Source organism: Sceloporus occidentalis, unplaced genomic scaffold (assembly GCF_023333645.1).
Source record: "Sceloporus occidentalis isolate IW3139 unplaced genomic scaffold, rSceOcc1.0.p SCAF_11, whole genome shotgun sequence".
Classification (NCBI taxonomy): Eukaryota; Metazoa; Chordata; class Lepidosauria; order Squamata; family Phrynosomatidae; genus Sceloporus; species Sceloporus occidentalis.
This window is the reverse complement of record NW_028316991.1, coordinates 15011092-15033668: the sequence shown is the minus strand read 5'-3', so window position 1 is coordinate 15033668 and position 22577 is coordinate 15011092. Positions and strand designations below refer to the sequence as shown.

Here is a 22577-nt window from a genome sequence, read left to right as displayed (position 1 = left end):
ATGCGAGAATAATGTGGTTTACAGATGGGTGGAAAACATCACAAAATATTAGCTTATGCTCCTGATATATTTCTCATCTCTATAAAAATCTCAGTTTTCATGCTAATATTTTAACATAGTTTCCTTGGTATGACGCTTTAAAGATCAGCTTTTCAAAGAAAATACAGAAATGTTTAGCATAACTGTGCCCTCAGCTCTTGCAGGTACTCTTTTTTTTTTTTTTTTTTTATTAATTTTCCATACATAGAAAAGAAAAGAAACAATTTTTACAATAACCAATAATACGTACAATCGACAGACAATGACAAATAAACCTCTAATTTGGGATGCAACGATATTTTAGGGAAGCAATATGTCTTCTACTGCACAAGTTCCAGGAGCTGAATGCATTTCTCCCAGATTTTAACCTTACTTATACTGTATCCAACTGATTTTGTTATGCCCAATTCCATTTTACAATGGTATAATGATCGTAATCTTATCTCTGACCACTGAGGGACCATATTACTTTTCCAATATTTAGCTATCAGTATCTTAGTAGACAGAAGTATATGAATTATTAAATATATGTCTACCTTTGGACCTGATGGACAGTCCAAATGTAAAAGAGCAAAATCTGGAGTAAAGGGCAGCTTAAATCCAATCAATCTCTCGATATGGTCAAAGACCTTTCTCCAAAGATCTTTTATTTGAGGGCATAACCACCAGGTATGTATATAATCCCCATTTTCAGATCCACATCTCCAACATATTGCTTCTGTTTTTCCATACATTTTTGCTAATTTAGAAGGAACATGGTACCATCTATAACCCACCTTATAAAAATTTTCCCTAATATTTATCCTAATATTTCCCTAATAAACGTATAGCTTTATTGACCCACCGTATCGAATCTAACCAAGATTCCCAGGGTATTGTCCTCCTTAAGTCCCTTTCCCATAACTTAATTGCCGAAATCTGCGTATATTTTTGGTGGGATCTAATGAGGTTTAAGCATCTAGAAATCATACCCTTAGTATTCCTCATACTATAGATTCTTTTAAGTTGTTTCAAATCTTCTCCATTATACAGTAGATTACATTTTGAAATAAAGCCCTTAATTCTTAAGTATGTGAATATCTCTTTGGAGGGTATGAAAAACTCCTCCTGAATCTGTGGGAAGGATTTAAATTCATTGTCTAGATATAGATCTTGAACAATATAAATACCTGCTTGTTTCCATGGATTTAAATTTAGATTATCTATATTGCCTGAGATTACATCTAAGGGGAGAAAATTCCCTAGCATATTATGTAAACCTAGTTTTTTTTTGGTCCGATTCCATACGTCTAGTATACTTTCTAAGACTAGAGATCTTTCTCCCCATATTTTTTCCCTGCTTCCAGATCTTATAATCCATGGTAAAGATGCGATATCTCTACAACCAATCATTTTTCCTTCAATTTGATACCATATCTCATCTCTAGTTTCCTTTATCTGGGAAGCCATTACATGGGCTAGCATACATGCATCATGATATTCCACGATATTTGGTATTCCAAGTCCTCCTTCTCTGGTTTTCTTAGAGAGAAGTTTTAAACTTATTCTAGGTTTTTTATTCAGCCAAATGAACTTATTAAAAGCTGTCTGGATCATACGTAACCAAGATTTAGGGACTTGTAGAGGTAACATCTGAAATAGATATGTCCATTTGGGAAGAATATATGATTTAATAGTATTTATTCTACCGGTCCAAGAAATTTCTTTCCTTTTCCAGTCTTTTAAAGTTTTATTTGTAGATCTTAATAACGGTAGAAAATTAGTCTCTACTATCCTAACAGGGTCCTTAGAAATCTTAATCCCTAGGTACTCTATATAATCTTTAGCCCAAATAAAGTCAAAATTGGATTTTATAAATCTTAATTCTTCTTGTCTTAAATTATTTGCCATAAGAACAGTTTTATCAATGTTCACTTTATAGTTGGAATATTTAGAATAAGTTTCAATCACTCGCATTAATTCAGGTAAGGATGTTCTAGGTTGTTCTAAAAAAACAAGGATATCGTCTGCGTATAAGCTAATCTTACTTACTAGCGTATTAATTCTAAAGCCATATATGTCCTGGTTACCTCGAATATCGGAGGCAAGGGGTTCAATTGTTAATATGTATAAAAGAGGTGATAATGGACACCCCTGCCTCGTACTCTTGCAGGTACTCTTAATACCGTGTTCTTTAGAAGCCACCTGTGTCACAATATTAGGATCACCTCATGCCAGACACTTCTTTGGTCTTCTTTCACCTCTACACACCGTCTGAGCTGATTTGACATACTATTTCCATATCGCATATCACTTGTCTGGGATATTAAAATATACTGAAAAGGAATCTATATGTGACTGCACTCCATCCCCAAATCCTTCTCTAATGCCCAAATGATTTATGTTTAGCCTAAGGCTAGCCCGTGATCAAGTTTTGCCTAGGCTACCTGATGTCCATCAGTATCTCCTCTGACCACACTGATAGACAACTCTTTGTTCCCCTCAGTAAAGGTAGAAGGCTGACACTCTATTTTCCAATTAGAAGCCCTACAAGTTGGAAATACGTTTTCACTAAAACCAGTAGACAAGATTTAACATAAAACTGGTGCAGAGAACAAATACATAAAAGGGAATCTGAGGAATCCATCAATGCTGTTGCATAAAAAAATGGGTTCATTTAAAGGTGACACTCAGCTATCATATGCATTAAAGTACATATGATGGCTCCTTAAATTATGAACAGAGATAATTTTTGGAAAAGTGGTGGACATCGCCCCATCTTTAACATACAATAATATCCTTTGTCCAAAACTATCACTACATCTATTCAGGGTCAAATCATTCCGAATCAACAAAAGGTTGAATATACAGAATTATATAAACGTTTAATATGGACAGCTTGCCAAGATGTGCAAAGCAGTGTGATCATAACTACTCATTGTTTACACTGAACATCACGTATATCAAATTCTGCATTATTATATATCAGTGTGCTATATAATGTTTATTAGAATTCAAGGAAACCCAAATGGCGTTAGTGTATTGACAAGTTACCTGCCAATGAAACTATTCTGGGGCTATTAAATAAAGGTATCAAATATTAAGCCGGAGTATCAAATACAGCATTACTCAAAATAACATTTTGTGCCTATTGTTCGATCTTCTTCGCAGTCCAACCAAGACTTCACATTCAACTTTTGGCTTCTTTCACTGTACTTTGTAGAGCCTAAACCAGAGGAAGAGTTTCCTCCCTCACATCAGATCATTGGACACATCTCCAACTTTAATAACTTACGAGCCAACTTTGATTTTAATGACAAAAGAGTTACATTGTCTTTAAAATATATCATTTTGTCAGTTCACGCAAGAGAAACAGATCTGGCAATAGGTCAACAATAAGGATAATATAAGGTGAAAACAGTCATGTGCCTAATGGGAAGAACAAAAACCAGACAACATTTGCTGGTTTCCAAGGTTCCTTTCTGTGAAGACAAAAGTTTAACAAAACATTCTCCCCAAATTATTTCGTTAAAAAGAATTTCTTCTTAGATTTTTATTTTTTGATTACTAGTTGAATTATTAAATTGTAATTATGTAACTCAACAAGCATATTAAACCGACCTTCACTGACCTACTCTTATACAATTATTTAGACATTCATAAGAAACAAATTCCTTATGTTCAACCTAAATTTATTCTGATGGTGTCAAGCGTCTATGAAATCAATCAAAAAAATAATTTAGAAATTTACGCTTAAAGAGCTAATAAGAACATGTTATTAATTCAAAGCAAAATGAGGGTTTTAAATTACTAATGAGTGTTTGGTAAATCCCCCCATAGAAGGAACTTTGATGATTTTTTCTTTAAAACAAGATTGACATGGGAAGCGTTCCTAATTAAAAGCCACTTTAAAAAAAAATAGATCTACTCGCATTGCTTTGTCCATTTCATCGACATTTACACAGTAAGCCAGGATGTTGAATTTTACATATTTGATGTTGCTTCACTGGCAGTGGAATGTGGAACCAACAACCCTGATAACACTTCCCCGAGTACCCTAGGCTAGAAAAACTATTATATAGAAACATGGAATTTGATGGAAGATAAGACCCATTTGGTCCATCTAATCTGCCCGTTTCTCCTGATTTTGAGATCTCAAATGTTGGTAGGTCATCATTATGAAAATTATTTGTTCTAATTTAAGATCCGATAAATTGAATATCTACTGAATTTGGTCTTCAGGAATCATCAGATTCTACACAAAGCCTTGCTTTTTTCCAAATAATTTCAAACACCCTTTATCCGATACCGTACCATATTTGTTTCAGATTTCTTTCAGCAATGCCAGTTTCTATTTTCCTCAATCAACTTATTTTTGTTGATAACATCTTGTTTCATTTTTAACCAGCTTCAGCGGCAAACAAATTCTATATTTTGGAGGGCTAATGTTTCTGATATAAATTGTAATATATACTCCGGGGTTTGTCTAGGGCAATGCATTTGTTTTTAAATGTTCGATGTACTCTCATTATACGTCTCCCAGGTTTAAATAAGTTGCATGTTTTGTTTTGTTAAAGCATATTCAAGACTCAGATAGAATTTCAAATGTTTTTGTAAGTTTATATATAGTTCTAAAATAACTTCTTCAATGGTAATCTAGTTCCACAGCCATAAGCATGGTGATATTTAACGGCACTAACACAGGAGAAATTATTTCAACATATTTGTTGATAAGGTATTCGAAAGAGAACGCAAGACTAATCTGTATTCAAAAACATTTAGAATTTTAAAGTTCCAGATCTTTTTTTTGTGCCACTTGATTTATGGAATTACAAACAAAAGAATATTTGTGTGTTAGTAAGACAATGTTTCCTAGAACAGATTTATTTTGTTTTTGTATTGTGATTTAATTTCCGAAATCAGAAAGGGACTAGAGGTTATAACAACATTTTATGGCTACAGTCAGCAAGACATATACCAGTACAAATTTTATATGCTTCTTTGGATGCACTATTGACTTATCAGTGATTTGGCTTTGGCAAATTTCAGCCCGGTTACAGATTTCAGCCAAATGCTCCATTAATACAGAAGCCTAAACCACATTTTGACAGAGAACATGCTCAAGATACTCTATGTAGTCCCGTCCAATGCAAATGCACAAAAAAAAGGCTGTATAGAAAGACAATAAAAGGCGCACATAAAGGATCCAATCATGGCGACTATATCATAATCTGATGACTATATGAAAACAACTAAAATAAATTAATAAAAATAAATCAATATGATGATTATCCTAATTCTATGAAGCTCAGACTGGCCATATGACACATCAGCGTGTGGCTGCTGGCTGTATACGAATGAGTAGAAACGCATAATCAGCTAGCCAGGCATACCTTGGACAAGATTATTTTGATAAATGAATACCGCGAGATCAGTTTATGACAGTATAATATTGTCTGTAATAAGCCAATCTATTTTCACGCTCTGCCCTCTTCAAAAACAGGAGATAGTTCAGATCAGAAATGAAACATTTTATTAATTTATTTTAATAAACACGTCTCTTATTATTTTATGGTTAAAACACATTTTTGCTATGTAATAAACGCAGCTTTAAGATTTTAATTTTGACACGGACTGTAAATAATTGCGGCTTGGTCTTCAACTGATAATTATATTTTTCCAACAATAATGCTTTGAGTTAGTTGGTGATTTATTGTAATGGTGACTGTTATGCTATAATTTGGACTAATCCCTGTATTTAAAATTATTTGCCAGTGCTGGCAGGAATATTAGTAACATGGCTTTATGTAATGTTTACTGCTATCTACTGAATGCATTTAAAAGAACAGCTCAGACATGTTCCGTAGCTGTAAGATGACCCGTATGTAAATACATGAACATGTGTTAGACATCTGGAAAATAATACTGTTACTCATTTATGTAAACTCACGCTGATAAATAATGTAAAAATGGAGATGTAACAAGCAGTGGCTGGGTTTCATTTTCTTCATGCGTTATACAGGGCCAGCTAAATTAATATATTAAAATGGCTTATTTTTGTTCTTCGATCGGTGTAAATCCTTTTCAAATATGTGGTTTAAAATTTAGCAAAGAATCAACCTAGGAGACTCGAGATCCCTGTCAAAAGATGGCGAACAGTATACTTAGTGGGTGATTAGCCAAAACACAGAGGTGGATATGTTACAGGGGAACAGGCAGATATAGAAAACAGACAGCAAGGGTGGCTGCTTCCAGACCAGCAACACATACATAAATACAGATACACCATAATGGTCCCAGCTGATGTGGGACTGCCCTGATTTTCACTGTAACTCTGTCCCACTATCCTGCTTTTATGGGAAATGGGATCATGGGCCAGCTGTGGAGCTCTTCTGACCTCCCCTGACTGGCCTACAGAGCTGTACAGTTAATGGAAGACAGACCTTCATTGGAGAGCCGACATAGCCACCTTGTGATGCTCCGCAAGGTGGCTCATCAAGTAAGGTCAGCAGGTGCTCTAGCTCTAGCTCCAGCTCCTCCCTTCCCCATCTCTTGCCACACCCCCAGCACAGGTGACCTGATTTTGAGATGTAAAATGTTGGAGGTATAAAGTATAAAAATGTATAATGTAGAATATGTAAAAAGAGGTGATATTTAGTAATTTCTGAATATAGTTGTAAATGAACTGGCTCCAGAGAATAATATAGACACAGTAGATATTACATTTAGAATTTTCCCATTTTTTTCTCGTCTCTAAGCATCTGAATCCTGTTATGGTCCCATACATAGAGCTTGGAGAGCTGATGGAGGCTCAAGCACAATGCCTCTATTAGGCCCAACCTAGAAGAAGGTTGACCATGAGCTGAAACTGGACCGACTACAGCTTTTCCATCTGTTCTTTGTTTGGGTTCTCACACCAGTCCGGAAGGACACATACAATGACTATGCTTTTGCTGTTTGGCTTGGTTTATACTGTGCTGGTGGCTGTCTAAGCCTATCCATAGCTTGTGGGACCATGATCTAGGTCTGAGATTTGACTCTGTTTCTTGGCTTAAGTCATTGTCGACCTCTATGCTTGCGTATAGATTTTCAGCGTATATACAGTCCATGCATACACATACTATACATACAGCCACGGCATCCATTACATTTCCAATGCATGCTGCAATGAAAGGGGAACATATAAATGTTTCCTAAAAAAGTGAGGAAATAGTAATTGTAGTATTACAATCTGTCGTGAAAGTCGATTTACATTCCTGGGAGGCCAGTGGCTTCTAGTAGGTACAGCTGTGCCTAAATACCTCCAAATGAGCAATGCACCCTTCATCTGTTTTAGTAATCAAGGTGGCTTTTTGTTGAGGTGTGGCATCAGATATCCTCCATAAAGCCAGGATCTCAGATACTAGCAGGCTCCTTTTACATACCACATGTAGTTTTATTAACAATAACCAGCTTACAAATCTTTTTACTTTTTACTGAAAAGCGGTACATTAATCAAGTACATATAGCGCCGAAGGATCAGATTTATGGCTGAATCTGCTAGAGCTAATATCAACTTTCCAGATAAATATTTTAAAATGTTTTATTTTATTATTTTCTTATTTTACAAAAAAAACTTTAAATATATTGGGTATTGGATACTGTAATGTAATTTAGCATCAATCATAGATATTAAATTAGACATTTATAGGTAATATACTGTCATTTCCGCTAGAGTTCACATGCATTGTGTCTGCTTCCTCACCCTTGACTAATGCTGTAATCTGAACATCTGTCAATGGGAATCACGTTTCTCTGAAAAATTAACCATCCTTCACTTACGAAGCAGCAACACGGATTTTGGTAACTTTTGTAAAGATATGTGTCTCAGGTTATAAAATACTCATGAGACCCCCAAAGACAAAGTTCTGGATCTTGAGCTTGTAGTTTGGTTCCACAACACTTAAGCAATGTAGCTCACACATTTGAGTCCTAAATATAACACACACAAACACTATATACGTCCGCACATATAATACACACAGATAAACCTCGCTTGGTAACCTAGTTTAAAGTGGAGTGCATATTATGTATCTGCCACTCACAATACTGATGCATAAATGAGGCACTCCTGATGGTCTTTTGATGGTATAGCTGTTATGGTAGCCAAGTATATTTTTTTATAGGAAGTTGAAAAAAAAGACCATTTTAGTGCTGGCCTTAGTTGTTGGCTGGTGTTCCAGGCAGCTGGCTGGAGTCTCGGGTGGGGGGGGGGTTGGTTTGCCGGACAGTGGCACATTGTTGCTAGAAAGACAGATCCGAGTGGTGGCAGCCTAGGGGCAGATCACCCTATTAGAACTCAAATCCCTGTGTCCCTTTTTTCTTAGAGAAGAAATAAAAATAAAGCTAAAATCTAAATCTGAAAAGAAGGAAAACTGGAAGAGGGGACATCCAAGAGTATTCATGCCTGGTGTGAAAAATAACAAGATAACTTTCGTTTTCTGAACTATGAGTTATATATGGACAGCTTTGCTCTTCTTGCAGGAGGTTCTCGCCAAAGTTGGAAAGTTGAAACCACAACTACTCCAAATTCACCTGACAGCTTTTGGTTTAGTGGAGTAAATCTTTTCATGGAGTTAGTTAGAAAAGGCACTGATAACCAAAAAATATCTGCCCACTGCATGCATCCCAAGCATCCTGGAATCGCAGAATTGTGCTGTGTGTTTAAAACAAGTCTGTAAATGAATACAGTGTACATAAAGTACGTGTCCTTCAGACCCTTCTTAATTACATCAATTACTAGATATAGTTCCCAAAGTCACCTGGAAGTCTACCCAGTAACATCCCTTCCTAAAAATACATGTACTGGTTTGGCATTTGAAATGTTTGGAGGTGTGCCACATGTGGATTTGATTTAGGAATGTTGTGAAAATGTATTATGGAAATGGAAATTTAACTCTAGGTCTTATTTTTTAAATGTGTTTCTACCTGGGAAGCCGGCTGATAAGAATTTCTATGGAAGGCATAAAAGAAAAATATTTCATCTTTGCCAGATAGACACACAGGGTTATTAAAAATATATAATAGTCCAATTGGTTTCATATCTAAATCAAAAGTACAGAGATCTCAACATGCTTCAGGGGGCTCGGGTCGCCTGGATTTATTCTAGAATACATATTCTAGTATAAATATACACATAGGACTTTTATTGTTAGGTAGGCATTTGGCTAATGTAGACATTTGATATTTAATCTCTGCGATTCCATTCCATTATTATTTTTATTATTATCTTTTATTTATAAAGCGTCAGCATTTTATTCAGCAATAAATATAATCAAGGGGTCAAGCAAAACTAGAATTGCCAGACAGATACGGGTATATATTTTTTATTCTGTTACATATTATTTTCATGTTACCATTACTTTTTTTCAAAAGAATAAATGCAATAAGGCTTTTGTAATAAATTCCCTGGCTATTCTCTTTTTTTTTCACATAGTAGAGATATTATCTCACGAAATGTATTTTCTGTAAATCAGATTTGTATGTATTAACTTAGGTTTTTCTTGTAGTTGGGAAAAAATAATAGTCATTCTCAGTGTGTTTTGTTATCGAATGTATTAGTCAGAACACTTATCCTTTTTGACCTGACATCTAATTTTTCCCACAGGAAATATTATGACACATATTATCTATAGTATGTTCTAAGCTTAATAATATATGGTCTTAGCGGAGGAACAGCTTTAGATAAAGAAAAACTAACCCCACGTTCATAATCCGTTTGAACGTTCTCCTTTTTTGTAGTTTGTAAAATTAATTATTTTCTTTAATGTCGTTGTTTTGGATTTCAGCCCATGAAGTTGTAAAACGCACCAGATTTCCAAACTTTTCACACTATATCTGGCTAAATAATGATCATAAAACCAAAGGAACCTAAAGTGCACCTAAAGTGCATGTGTGTGCTGTTAACACTTAAAGACAAGTCTCTCATCAGAGAGTGATGTTAAAGCACATTTCTTAAATGTATTATATAGATTTACTTAGAATAATGTGCAAACTGTAGCCATGCCTGGGTGCATCTCAGACTTGGCTACTCTTGGCTCCTCTCTTCAGTGGGTTAGGCTAGTCTTTGTTACGACAGGACTAGCCCCAGTTAGATTTAAAAGGGGTAGGAAGTGGGCAGAAAGAAGGCAGGAGTGGGTAACGTGAAAAGGGAATGGGCCTAATAAAACAATGCTCCCTTGCCTGGACACTGAAAACTCTAACCTGGATCCTAGGAACACAGAGCTTCACCCTGAGACTCTAGGTCATACCTGGCAAGTTCTCGGGTCTATATCAATTTAATCTGAACATGAAACATATAGTCATTACTGGGCCTTGAAAGCAAATTACAAACAAACAAAACATAAAAAAACCCATAAATAAACTTGCACAATTCTGTAAGTTATATACACCTGGAAGCTCTTTTTTCCATAAGGTGGATCTTTTACAAAGCTGACTCTGTTATATAAAATCTGCCTGTCTATTTATAATAAATATTATATAGTAAACACTCTTTAGATATTAAAATGAAAACTTCTCTTGCTGGATTAGAAATTAGTTTTTCCCGCCATAGGTGCAATTAAATATTTAGTTATAGGCATACATGGGAACTCTCAGTTTTTGAGCCAGAGTCTCAAGGTTTTTGCCCCAATCTGCAATTCAGATTCTGAATGTGATAGAACTTACTCCTTTATATTCAACACTGTATGTCATGGATAACATCCCTGCTTGAATTCAAACGACTCAATTAAAGGCATCTTTAGTCAAGTTTCCATGAGGACCGATATTAAAGCCATTTGGTTAACACATCTGGCTAGTCTCTACATGGAAACATCACAATGGGCTATTTAAGGGTAAATATCTCAATAGTCTCAGAGTCAGCTCATTTAGAACCTTCGCAAGAGTGGTTATAAGGTAAATCAGATTCCAAACCCAAGCTTCTTTCATGGAGACTGATCTACTGAAATGCACTTTGCTTATGTTATCCTAACCAAAGTCATCCATGTGCAACAAGTGGAAGACCCTGATGACGGATAATCACAGGTAACTACACACGGCTTCTATAAAGGACACAGCTGTTCTCTGAATCAGCTTCTTAAAATGTGCATTTAAGTTTCACATTTAGTTAATGATCTTATAAAAGCCCATTTATTCTAGTACCGCTTTAAATATATGCACAAGACTTCAGTGATTAGGTAGGCATTTGGTTAACGTAGACCAATCATAGTGACATTTAAGATTAAATCTCTGAGACGTATCCTATTACCTGTGACATATTTATATTCTATTCCTAGGAAATAGTTTTTTTATTTCTGATGAAGTTGTTAAGCATTTTTTGACCACATGGGATGAAGGTTCCCTTATTATCGTACTGAAATGTCAAAGGCAGCATGAAAAGATTTAATTTGCTGTAATATTTTATGCATAGTAACCAAGTATATACTAAGGGTTGAACTTGATGGACTTTTTTCAACCTTACAAACTATGTTACTATGTATTTAACATGTGCAGTTATTGAAATATACTAACCCCCCCAAATGCATCCGCTCCTGTTCCTTATTAGGAGATGGGGCGGGGTGGAGGCGGGGCTAGCCACACATAGGAGACTTAAAAGGGGCAGGAAGTGGATGGGAGGTGGTTGGGTTCAAACTTATGTAAGCATTATGGAGTAGGAACCTGCTTTCCTAATGTATTCATATCTATTATACCCTAACCAGTATCAGTTAGAATACTGACTGTACTTATTATATGACTACATTTATTATACCTTCTCTATATTACATATATAAAAATATAACTCCCTACTCTGCCTCCCGGAGATTTAACACACTGAACCACACCATTAACATTGTTAATGTTAAAAATGTCTATTGTAGCTGGAAACTGGTGATTTTAAATGGAATATCTTCATAGGCGTACAGATGCCCTTTATCACTCCCATCACTCCTTTATCATTCCCATCATTCCTGTGTTCCAACGGCAGGTTGTGTTCGCTAATCCAAGTTTAAGTTCAAAAGGCTAATTGATCATTAGAAATCCCTTTTGCAATTATGTTCGTTTGACTGGTACTGTGCATATTTCTTGTATTATAATACAACATAGTAGTTGAATTCGTATAAATTGTGATCAGGCAAGTAACTGATCTATTCTTATTGTATCATTTGATGAAACGACATGGTCATATTAAATACTATTTCTCCCTGTATAATAGAGAGATGCTTCATTAATCACTAAATGATAATGCACCTGGCGGGAGTGAATGTACCCCCTCATACTTGCTTTGTCTAGTTGTTTTTTTTCCCGAAAACAACATGTCTACTATTTTTGGGCTCTCATTTAGAACATAGAAATTAGGTTTATGTTCGCTGTTAGGATACTGTCGATGGTCTGATGCATGCCAAGGAACACACATGAATCTCTAGCTGGGTTACATGGAAAGATTATCATGTTCTCCAGATGCAATGTCATCAATAAAAAAAGACTTTCCTTGAAATTATCACTGGAAATTGTAAAGTTACAGTAATATCACATTTTAATACATTTAATAAAAATAGTTTACTCAAAAAGAAATACTAAAAAAATTCTGGTTAGAATTCTGGTTCTGGTTAGAATTAGTGGTTTGAGATATTGACTTAACATCAATAAAGAAGGTATAAAAGCAGATATAATGTGGTATACTCCAACAGTAGCACAATACTATATCTATGCATTTTTTCATTTCTGAGAAGGTGGTGGATAGGTAGAACAGCCTCCCAGAGAAGTAAGATTTTAAACATGCATCGGTATATAGCTATCCTGAGGACAAGACCAAAGACCGATTAACAGGAAAAATGGACAGACCAGACAGGCCGAATGATAGAACGCTATAGATGAATTAATTAATAGGAAGTAAATTACTCTGGCTAGTAATGATGATAATACTATTTTCTTGTATTTAAGTTTATCTCCATGACAAATAATCCGACTTTCTAAAAGTCTTTTTATATGTTAATAGTTATCTAATATTTACTATTTGCTGCCCACATTTACTACGTTACCGTATTAAATCAGACTCCGTAGCTTTATGGTTTCGGAATGTACGTCCAATCTGATAAAGCGTTGTTAAATGTATCACTTATGAACTGATTTTTTCCAAGTTATTAAAATGATTTCATGCTAATGTCTCATCTCAACAGCTGTTTATTAACATATTACTCAGCACATGTTTCAGTATGTAATCCTCGCACATACTAACATGTGGCATTTTCCTGATACAGCAACATTTATTCAGAACTAGTTTCAAAAAGAAATGATATTGTTTCAGAGTAACTCATTTATATTTTAAAATATTTTTTTACAAATATCTTTTTTATCAGGTTGTATATATATATATATATATATGGAATTATTTAATTATTCGTCAATACATACAATTCATTTTATACATACTAAAAATCATAGAAAAGGTACATTAATATTCAACCTGAGGTTTAAGGTATGATAGGCTTACACATACCCTACTGAGAAGGTGGAAGTAAAGTGGAACAGCCTCCCAGCAGAGGTTGTTCGACGTTAATACAGTGAAGGAATTTAAACATCCATTGGACAGGCATAAACTTATCTTGGATCTAAGATGAGATCAAGGATTGATTAATGTTTGAGTCTTTGCAGCTAGAGAAAAGGCCAAATGGTTCTTATCGGCTATCAAATTCTAGTTTTTTTTTATGCAAATAAATAACCTCCATTAAGAATTTAACTATTGGCAAGTTTTCTGATCTGAAAACTTAAATTCTAATAATTTGGATTCATTTGGATTCAAATATTGGACTTCTAGTGCCTTTTTTTATGTACTAGATAGGATAAAGAATTGTTCCGTCTCCATAAAAACTGTTCCGTCTCCCAAATCAGACCCTTAGCAATAAAACTATAGAATTCTAGTGACAAAATGCCAGTAATATGTCATCCTAAGTATATAGTCCTCGAGCACACTGATTGTTTCCTTGTCCTCAGTGTACAATAAAAATTGATTAGCTTGCGTCTACTTTATTTATTTTATCTATTTATTTACATTTTACGATTTGGTCCTATGAAAAAAACAAAAAAACAAGAATGGCTGGGTAACAGAAATGATTCCTTTATTTTTTCCCTTTAAAATGATACAGTTTTAAGTCATTCGCACATATGTAGATAATACCAGAGTTGCAACACTCAAGTATTTTATATTATTCTGTAAATCTTTCCCCTGTGAACAACAATTCTTTATCTACAAGAAGACATACTTCCCATTCCAGTCTGTTTATGATATCTCTGAATGTAGGACACTCTTAACAGCTCTACAAAATAGAAATGAGCTTCTCCCTTTGCTCCACTTGACTATATGACACTCATCTCGGGAGTCCCTGCAGAGTTTAACCCTGATAGTGGCTGAGATGAAATATAAATCAAGGATTGTGAATACAGTTGTATGTGACACTTACTATATAATGAATTTCCTTTCAAATCAATCACAAGTCATACTTGCAATATAGATGAAAACCTCTTTATAGTGGGTGGCGCTACTAAAAATGGATTTAGGATAACTGATCACTTACAGTCGATGGTTAAAGTAAGTGTGTAAAGTAAAAATCCCAAAAGAGGGATTGACGGGGGTTAAATATTGTTTTGAGGTTCAGTTTGCTGCAGTCCTTCAGCCCTAAGAGGATGGCAAAACCATATTTCACAAGGCTCTATAAGCAATATGGTAGTGAGGGCGGCCATGTTAAGGAGTCAGTCCTATTTGGCATTGACAGGGGCAGCCATATGTTTTGGTGCAATACTTTAATGGAAACGTAAAACCAGCCCTGGCACTTTAAGACCACCTTATGACTCAATGCAACACACTTTTACCATTTGCTGGCATCATACTTTCAGCTGCTAGCTCCCTGTTCAGGTAGTCTGATGACCTTGGTATACTGGGCCAATGTCGTTGGTGGGCCAATGACATCAGTAGACGGGACCAACAATGTTGTGGGCAAAGGTTAACACTTTGAATTTGTATGGTGGTGGGAGAGGGAAAATGGCCATCAGCAGGAATTGGGACGCGTCTAAAAGCTGCTCCGGTAACCCGGAGATTACAGGCTGTGGTCCAGAGAAAGCGGCACTTCACCTGGAGAATGCTGGCGAAACCTGGAGAGTTCCCTGTCTGCACATGAGCCAAATTATTTCTGTTGCAAATCATAATAGGTCTTTTCTGCTAATGAACAAGCAATAGAGGCTTATTATTATTATATGACCTTTATGACATTTAGATATTACATTTTGCTCAGTTAACACTTGTAGAAGTCTACATGTTGTTAAAAATAATCACATTTCTATTACTTATATTATTATATTATTATTATTATTATTATTATTATTTGTAATACACGTATTCGAGTTAAATAAAAAATACATATATATCTTGCCCATAGCATACATTATAACCAAATTATAATCATTTCTTAAAACATTTTGATGTGGATAGAATTGTAATAGCACCCATTTATAAACCGCTGAAACATCGTAGAAAGTAGAAACATAGCATGTGATGGCAGATAAGAACCCTTCAGCCCATCTACTCGTGTTTTCATGATGTAAAGACTCAGATCTTCATCAGTCGTTGGTCTTGTCTTTGATTCAGAATAGCCTTATGCCTATCCCATGCATGTTTAACCATGACAATCCTTTTTTACTTCTCTTTGAGATAATGTGATAATCTATTTAAACTTGACATAACAATTAATAGACTCCGTTCCTTTATAATAATTTGTGCTGTTTAAATCTTCTAAATATGCTCTGCGAGTTCAGTTCGGACAGTGCTTTCAATCTGCAGGGCTGTTGTTTACTTTTCCCATGACCAATCCCAGTTTGGAGATTAAATACATTGCGAATTTCCATGATAATGAAGATGCGGGTTCTCCAATCTTTCAATTGGCAGCCAAAAAAAAAAAATTGTCTATTTTTCTGTTTAATAATGTATCTCTGTATAAAATACAGTGTGAAAATGTTACTTTGAAATCTTCAAATTTTTTATGGTATTTAAAAAAACACAGACTTCTCATGTTCAATCATTTTTTAAAATGTAATTCAAATGGGTCCTTCATACCTAATGTATCAATTCAAATGTCCTATCGTTTGATTGCATGTACTGTAATTAGTGCTGCGTGAATTGTTGTAGCTATAAAATATAAAATGCATAAAATAATAATAATATGCAGAATGCGTGGACAAAATATTTAATGATCCAGTACAAAGCCGTTCTTGAAGACATTGCACGCCTTTGGCCCCTTGGTCAATTTTATTTTTAATAATCACTGAGTTTTATATATTTTAATCAATAAAATCATGCTATTGGAAATCTTCCTATGCATTATTAGCAATGGCTGAAAACCAGATTCTTTAAACATCGAACACAATAACTACACACTGTGTAATAAGACATATGAGACCTACAAAGAAGCTTCAGATAATTGAGAATAATGTCATAAGTGTATTTTATAATTATAGCGGTGAAATACTACATGCTGTTGACACCATTCAATAATTGTCGAAATACAAAACCTTGTAAAAACAGGCACAATCATAAAATGGAATATACTCCTATGATAGCTGGCAGACAGTTGTAAACCAGATTAACAGAAATAAACTTTGAAAGAACATACATGCCAGATCTTTTTACAATCATTAAGTGTCGGTTTTACTTTTTCTTGTATAATAGCCTTGTGGACGTTAAAATGAAAACTGATCTGTTAGCGAAGAAACATAATCTGCACTGCTAAAATATTTCTTTTTATTTAATCACGTTGACAAAGCAACTCAGCCCACCAAGTCCAAGGTTTACCATTTTTTTACTATTATTACTAATTTACATTGATTCATATTCCACAGCCCTGTATAATAGGTGAACAGGACATAACAAATAGTGCATCACATAACAATTTGGAAGAAACGGTAAAGCGGGTCCTGCTCAAAGAAACTTGCAAATGAGAAAAATTGAATTATCTGGTAGATAATTCTCTGGCATTAAACCCTCACCACTTCCTCTTAGATGATGTAGAGCACCATGACATGACTTCAAGTGTAGAAGAATGGTAAAAAAGGCCTGTGCCCACTAAGCTTTTCATTGGGTTTGGTATTTGGCAAGGTTCCAGAACCAGGCCTTTTTTGGGCAAGAGTTATAGTCAACTCCCTTGGGTAATTGGGGCCATATTTTTATTAAAAATAGAACATTATATTTGAAGCAGTAAGCATACAGATTCTAAACTTTCCAGCTCAAGAGGTGTTAAATGCAGATTTATTATTTGATAAAAAAATGTTGGTAAAATAAATTGAAACAGTTGTGTTTGATTTATTGAATTACACAAATATGAAAATCTCTTCTTTTAGATGTACTATTGTCTAAAGAGAGTTACAGAATGGAGGGACATTTGTTGTAGTCTATTTATAGTTATGTATTGTAGCTACATACTACAGCACCATTAATGTGAACAGCACTTTTCACTGTGGACAGATGTTCCAGTTTACATAGTGTGGATAAACAATTCAAAAAGACTAAAGAGATAATTTACAGTGATTTTATTTATGTGAAGGTACTGTGTTGTATACACACCAGTTGTATGTTTTGGGAAAGTAGGATTGGTGATGGTGGGGATGGCAAGAAGACCTCAAAGTGTTTCTAAAATGTAGTGTGGGAAATTGTGAAGAAGTGTTATGGCCAAATATCTGAATTTGGCTGGGATAGTCCTCACCTGCATCCCCCATCAAGTTCACCACTATATACAACTATGATAACAACCATGCATTGACAGAACTAACCTGACAGTAATATGATCGCTGACAAATGTACATAGGCTGTTGCCCTTTCCCCAATTTTAAAAGTTTCTCATAACTTACAGTAACTTCTAAGTGCAACCTTTCGAAGATTCCCCTAATTGCCTTGATCCAGATAAAGGGATCCCTTCATTTTAAGTACATGGCAAATTTTGGTCATAAGGGAGGGAAAAAAAACCTTTATAAATTAACAGACAGTCAGAATAAACTCTTGATCATTATATATATATATACTATATTATTGCAATTTAGTTCATTCTTAAATGCCTCCATGGTACTTGCTGTTTCTGTAAATAACATCCTTCTTTGTTTAAGATGGAACCTCCTAGCCTCTAATTGTAGCAACTGGTCTCTTGTTCTCAGTGATGTGAAGATCTCCTCTTCAGGGGCCTAATATGGACCTCAACTGTATCTGTACATTGATGAGGTCATCTCTTTAGAGTAAAAAAAACTAATTTAGTTAAATGCTGAAATCCACAATTTCCCTCACTAATTTTGAAGCTCTTGCTTTTTTTTTTTCAAATGATTTGTTACCAAAAACGTAAATTGATTGGTATGGAGGCATAGTCACATTTAAGGACAGCAAATTCAGAGGTCTTATTCTATTTGAAAATGAAATTTGTTGTAATGCACCTCACTCACACTCTCATGCTCATTCATTCTCTCTTACACCAAATGAGGGTGCACGACCATGTCCATGGCTGTATGACTAGACCTCTGCCTGCAGCGTTTATTTTCACCCACAAAAAGGAAATCCTTACTTGCCTGACACATTTTGTCACCTAATTTGCCCTGACCCTGGCACTCAAAGCATTAAGGAGGTCAAAAACCATGTTAAAACTCCTATGTTCTGTCTAAAAATATTGCCATAATTATCTATTTTGTAAAGCTAATTGTGACAGAACGGCAAATCCTGATTTATGGTGGTTTGAATACAAAGCTTTATTTTTCATAATTGCTTTTTTGTTCTGAATTACTGGAAGTAAAGAAAAAAAAAGCAGCGTGATTACAAATATTTGAATAATGATTAAAACTTTACTGAATCCATAAATACTCCAAACCATTCTAAGCAATCAAATTATGCATCTGACTCCATTAGACATATTAATCATTCACACTGAGAAAAGTTTAGCTTTCTCCAGGAACAAAAAAATGTTAAATTATCCTTCCCTCGCTTCCAAACACTTAACAAATTAGCGGTTTCCTGCACTCTTAATCCATTTAGCTCCTTTTTTTCAAGATGACCTTATTGTCATTTATCAAAATCTCAAGGCATGTAATTAGTGGTCAACATGAGGTATCCAGAATAAATTTAGTATTTAAGAAGAACCTCTTAGGCTCTTGCTTGACAGCAAATCCTATATGACACCAAGCCAAACGTTACGGTTTGCCAAAAACAGTACAGTTTGGGGTACAAAACAGTCCCTTGCTAGGGTATAATGGGTAAAAATAGCAATGTGGTTTTAGACTGGAAATCTGAAGCATTTCTTGATCTACTCCTGCATTTCTTTGTTCAGTGTTAGCTCCTTCAAATTTTTTCTTTATATGCAACCGTCTCCTATCGGTATCTCTTATGATTGTATTTTCTTATAGCTGGAAAATTACATTTTGGATAACATGAAGGCTGAGATGGCTCAGATGCAACAGAATGCAGTCCAGAACCATACAGCAACCATGTTGGAGATCGGGACCAACCTGTTGAGCCAAACCGCAGAGCAAACAAGAAAACTCACAGATGTCGAAACACAGGTACAAAGACTGGGTTACTTTAATGCACTTAAAATGCATGTATTAATGCAAAACATCATACACATAATCTATTGTTATTGAATGACATGTATCACAGGATCATATGAGATCCAATTGTTAACAATATATTTTTTATTATATTAATATATGTATATATATTATTTATTTTTTTTACAAAAAAAAAGTCCTGTGCGAAAAAAAACAGAAAATACAAAAGGACTTAAATGCTCATGGGACATTTTAGTAACACATTGTTTGATAAACGTCACTCACAACATCCTTCCTTTGAAAGTTCAGTGTCTGTTAGTAACATGTTGACACATACATACGTAAGTCCTCCAACAGCAGATGTAAAACACGTTAATGTATTGAGACGTGGAAAGTCAACACCAAGCATGGAATAGAATGTTCCTTGTTTTAGTGTTTGATGATACTTCATGAATATATTGAATGTCCCATTCATTTATAGGTTAAGGTCACACAGTAAACTAAACAACATATAAGTTCAAATAAACAGCATAGCTAATAGCTGTGGGTAATATATGTCAGTCTAAATAAATGAGTTTAGTCTATTAATACGGCTTTGATCTGGGATTTTAATTTCCCATGTAGTGTGTTCCTAACTCTGTTTATTTTCGTAGAAATACTACCAGAACTTAAAAATAACTGCACCTGTGACATTTTTACTACTCCAAATTGAAGACAAACAATCTTTAATGCACAGACGGCCGCAGAGTTATTCGAATGATCTACCAAAACAACAATAAAATAATCTGACATCTTATTAACTAATTGACGCAAAGAGCAATGTTACCACATAGCATAAGATATATATATATGTGTGTGTGTTCTTCATGATTCCAATGAGAAACCTCTTCTTCTGGACCAAAAAGTAGGAATAGTGCATCGGTTGCTATGGTTATCAAACCTTTTTTTTTTTTTTTTTTTTAAGGATGCATGTAGAAAGAAAATAAGCCTAAAAGTAAAAAAAATACTATCGTTAGGGATTTTCATCTTTCTTTGGTAATTCCCTTGCACCATCTGAATCTTTATGTGGCCCTCTGCAGTTGAAATAATTGATATTTATGTTTTATTACAAATGAAGTACGTAACACACAATGTTTCAGGTTTCTAGCTTGAGACATCTCTCTGTCGCTAGGGGTAGGAAGGGGGGGGCGATAAGACATACAGTAGAAGGTCATGGCTGGCCCTTGAGGCTGCGTGGTGGACAGCGGGATGACCTGCTCACGATAACCGTAGAGCAACCTCACCGCAATCACAAGGTGGCCACGTGCTAGCTGAGATGGAGGACTGTACTGCAATAGCCCAGACCTCCATTGTCTTTGAGTTTCCTGGGCCAGAGGGAGAAATGCTCTGTTCCCTACTGTACACAAAGCAGGACATCGGGGCATCTATGCGGGACAGTGCCTGAAAATCAGGACCATCCTGCAAACCTCAGGTCACTTAAACGGTATGAACGTATATGTAGTTCATATGCTTTGTTCAAGGAAGGAATAGCAGCTAAAATATAAATCCCCTTGTTTAAACTAGTGTCCAGAGCACCCCAGGAGCCCCCAGGAACATTCTACAATATCTAACACAACTTTCAGCCATTTGAACTTCCACTCAGATTCTATGGTGCAACATTCCAAGCATGTCAGTAATACAGCTCGTAGAGACCTAAATTATTGTACAAACATAAAGTATGCGATATTTATAAAGAGATAACAGAGGAAACAATTTAAACCTATTAAAAACCTACTAAAAAGTAACATTATTCATTTTCTGTAAGATGCAATGTCATACCGTAAACTAAACTCGCTAGAAACAGGTAGAACAGGGCCTTTGCTACAGATCTATTTCCCTAATTTATCGTTGCTTATTCATTCTCTCAGTTTATTCCTTACTTTTTCATATTTAGGTCTGTGTGTATTATTCTTTTTCTGCATACTGCATATTTTCCATTTGTATTATAACATTCTGAAAAGGATTCAAACATTTAGAAACAAATTTTGCATTTAGGTGCAAAGATGCTAAGCCAAATATAATTCTTAGATTCCAGCTAAAACATGCTCTTCAGTTTATTTTAACAGTTTAACAGTCATGGTTCAAATAGAATTCTTGATATCTTACATTTGATCAGGAGCTGATCTTGTAGTTATAAGCTCCCGAAATCCCAAAAGCTTTTATGATTTTTCTGTGCGCTACCGCAAGCAGTCAAGCAGTGTAGCTCCCGAAGGTAAAATCAAAATGGCTGTCAAAGTTATAGGTGTCAACGAGCCAATGGGAAATCACTGTAGTGCTTTTGGTTAGAACACCATGTAATTTTATATATATATATATATATATATATATATATATATAGGCTAATATTTATGACTGAAATATCTTTTTTCATGATATCTATTTGTGTTATTAAAATAACTATTAATTATGTTTCGCAACTATGTAAACTTTTGGAATGACATGGATTACTTTAGAAACCATATATTTACTTATTTTTAGGTTTTAAATCAGACATCTCGACTAGAAATTCAGCTGCTTGAAAATTCACTATCTACATACAAACTGGAAAAACAATTAGTTCAGCAAACACATGAAATAATAAAAATTCATGAGAAAAACAGGTAATGTATATTTTTGTCCATGTAAATGGTTTTTTGTGTGTTCAATGTAAATGTGAATTGATTTACATATTTATATATATGTGTGTTCCTGAAATGCCTTTAAAAATAATTTGACATGATGTTAATTAAGGACTCCTAATTTTAACACAAAAATAGGTATCTAAAATGTGTATGGTGGAAAAAAGTAAATTTTTATTATGCTTGGGTATGTAATGTTTAATTTGGAATTTGTCCATAGGACTCCATCAAACACGTTGAGAACCCAGACTCTATAATCCCAAAAGCGAGTTCAGGATTTCAAACTGTGTAGCCTGCTGACAAATGTGGAGACAGAATCGG

At 34.8% G+C, this 22577-nt stretch overlaps 1 protein-coding gene across 1 annotated transcript in view; it reads left to right on the top strand.

The window, feature by feature from the left end:
- The window catches only part of LOC149305623 (angiopoietin-1-like), a 129951-nt gene that overhangs the window by 49759 nt on the left and 57615 nt on the right, over positions 1-22577 (top strand). Inside the window, exons 2-3 of the mRNA XM_089477321.1 lie at positions 19456-19611; positions 22117-22238. Of these exons, the coding sequence (XP_089333447.1) occupies positions 19456-19611; positions 22117-22238 (278 nt within the window). The remainder of the gene's footprint in view (positions 1-19455; positions 19612-22116; positions 22239-22577) is intronic.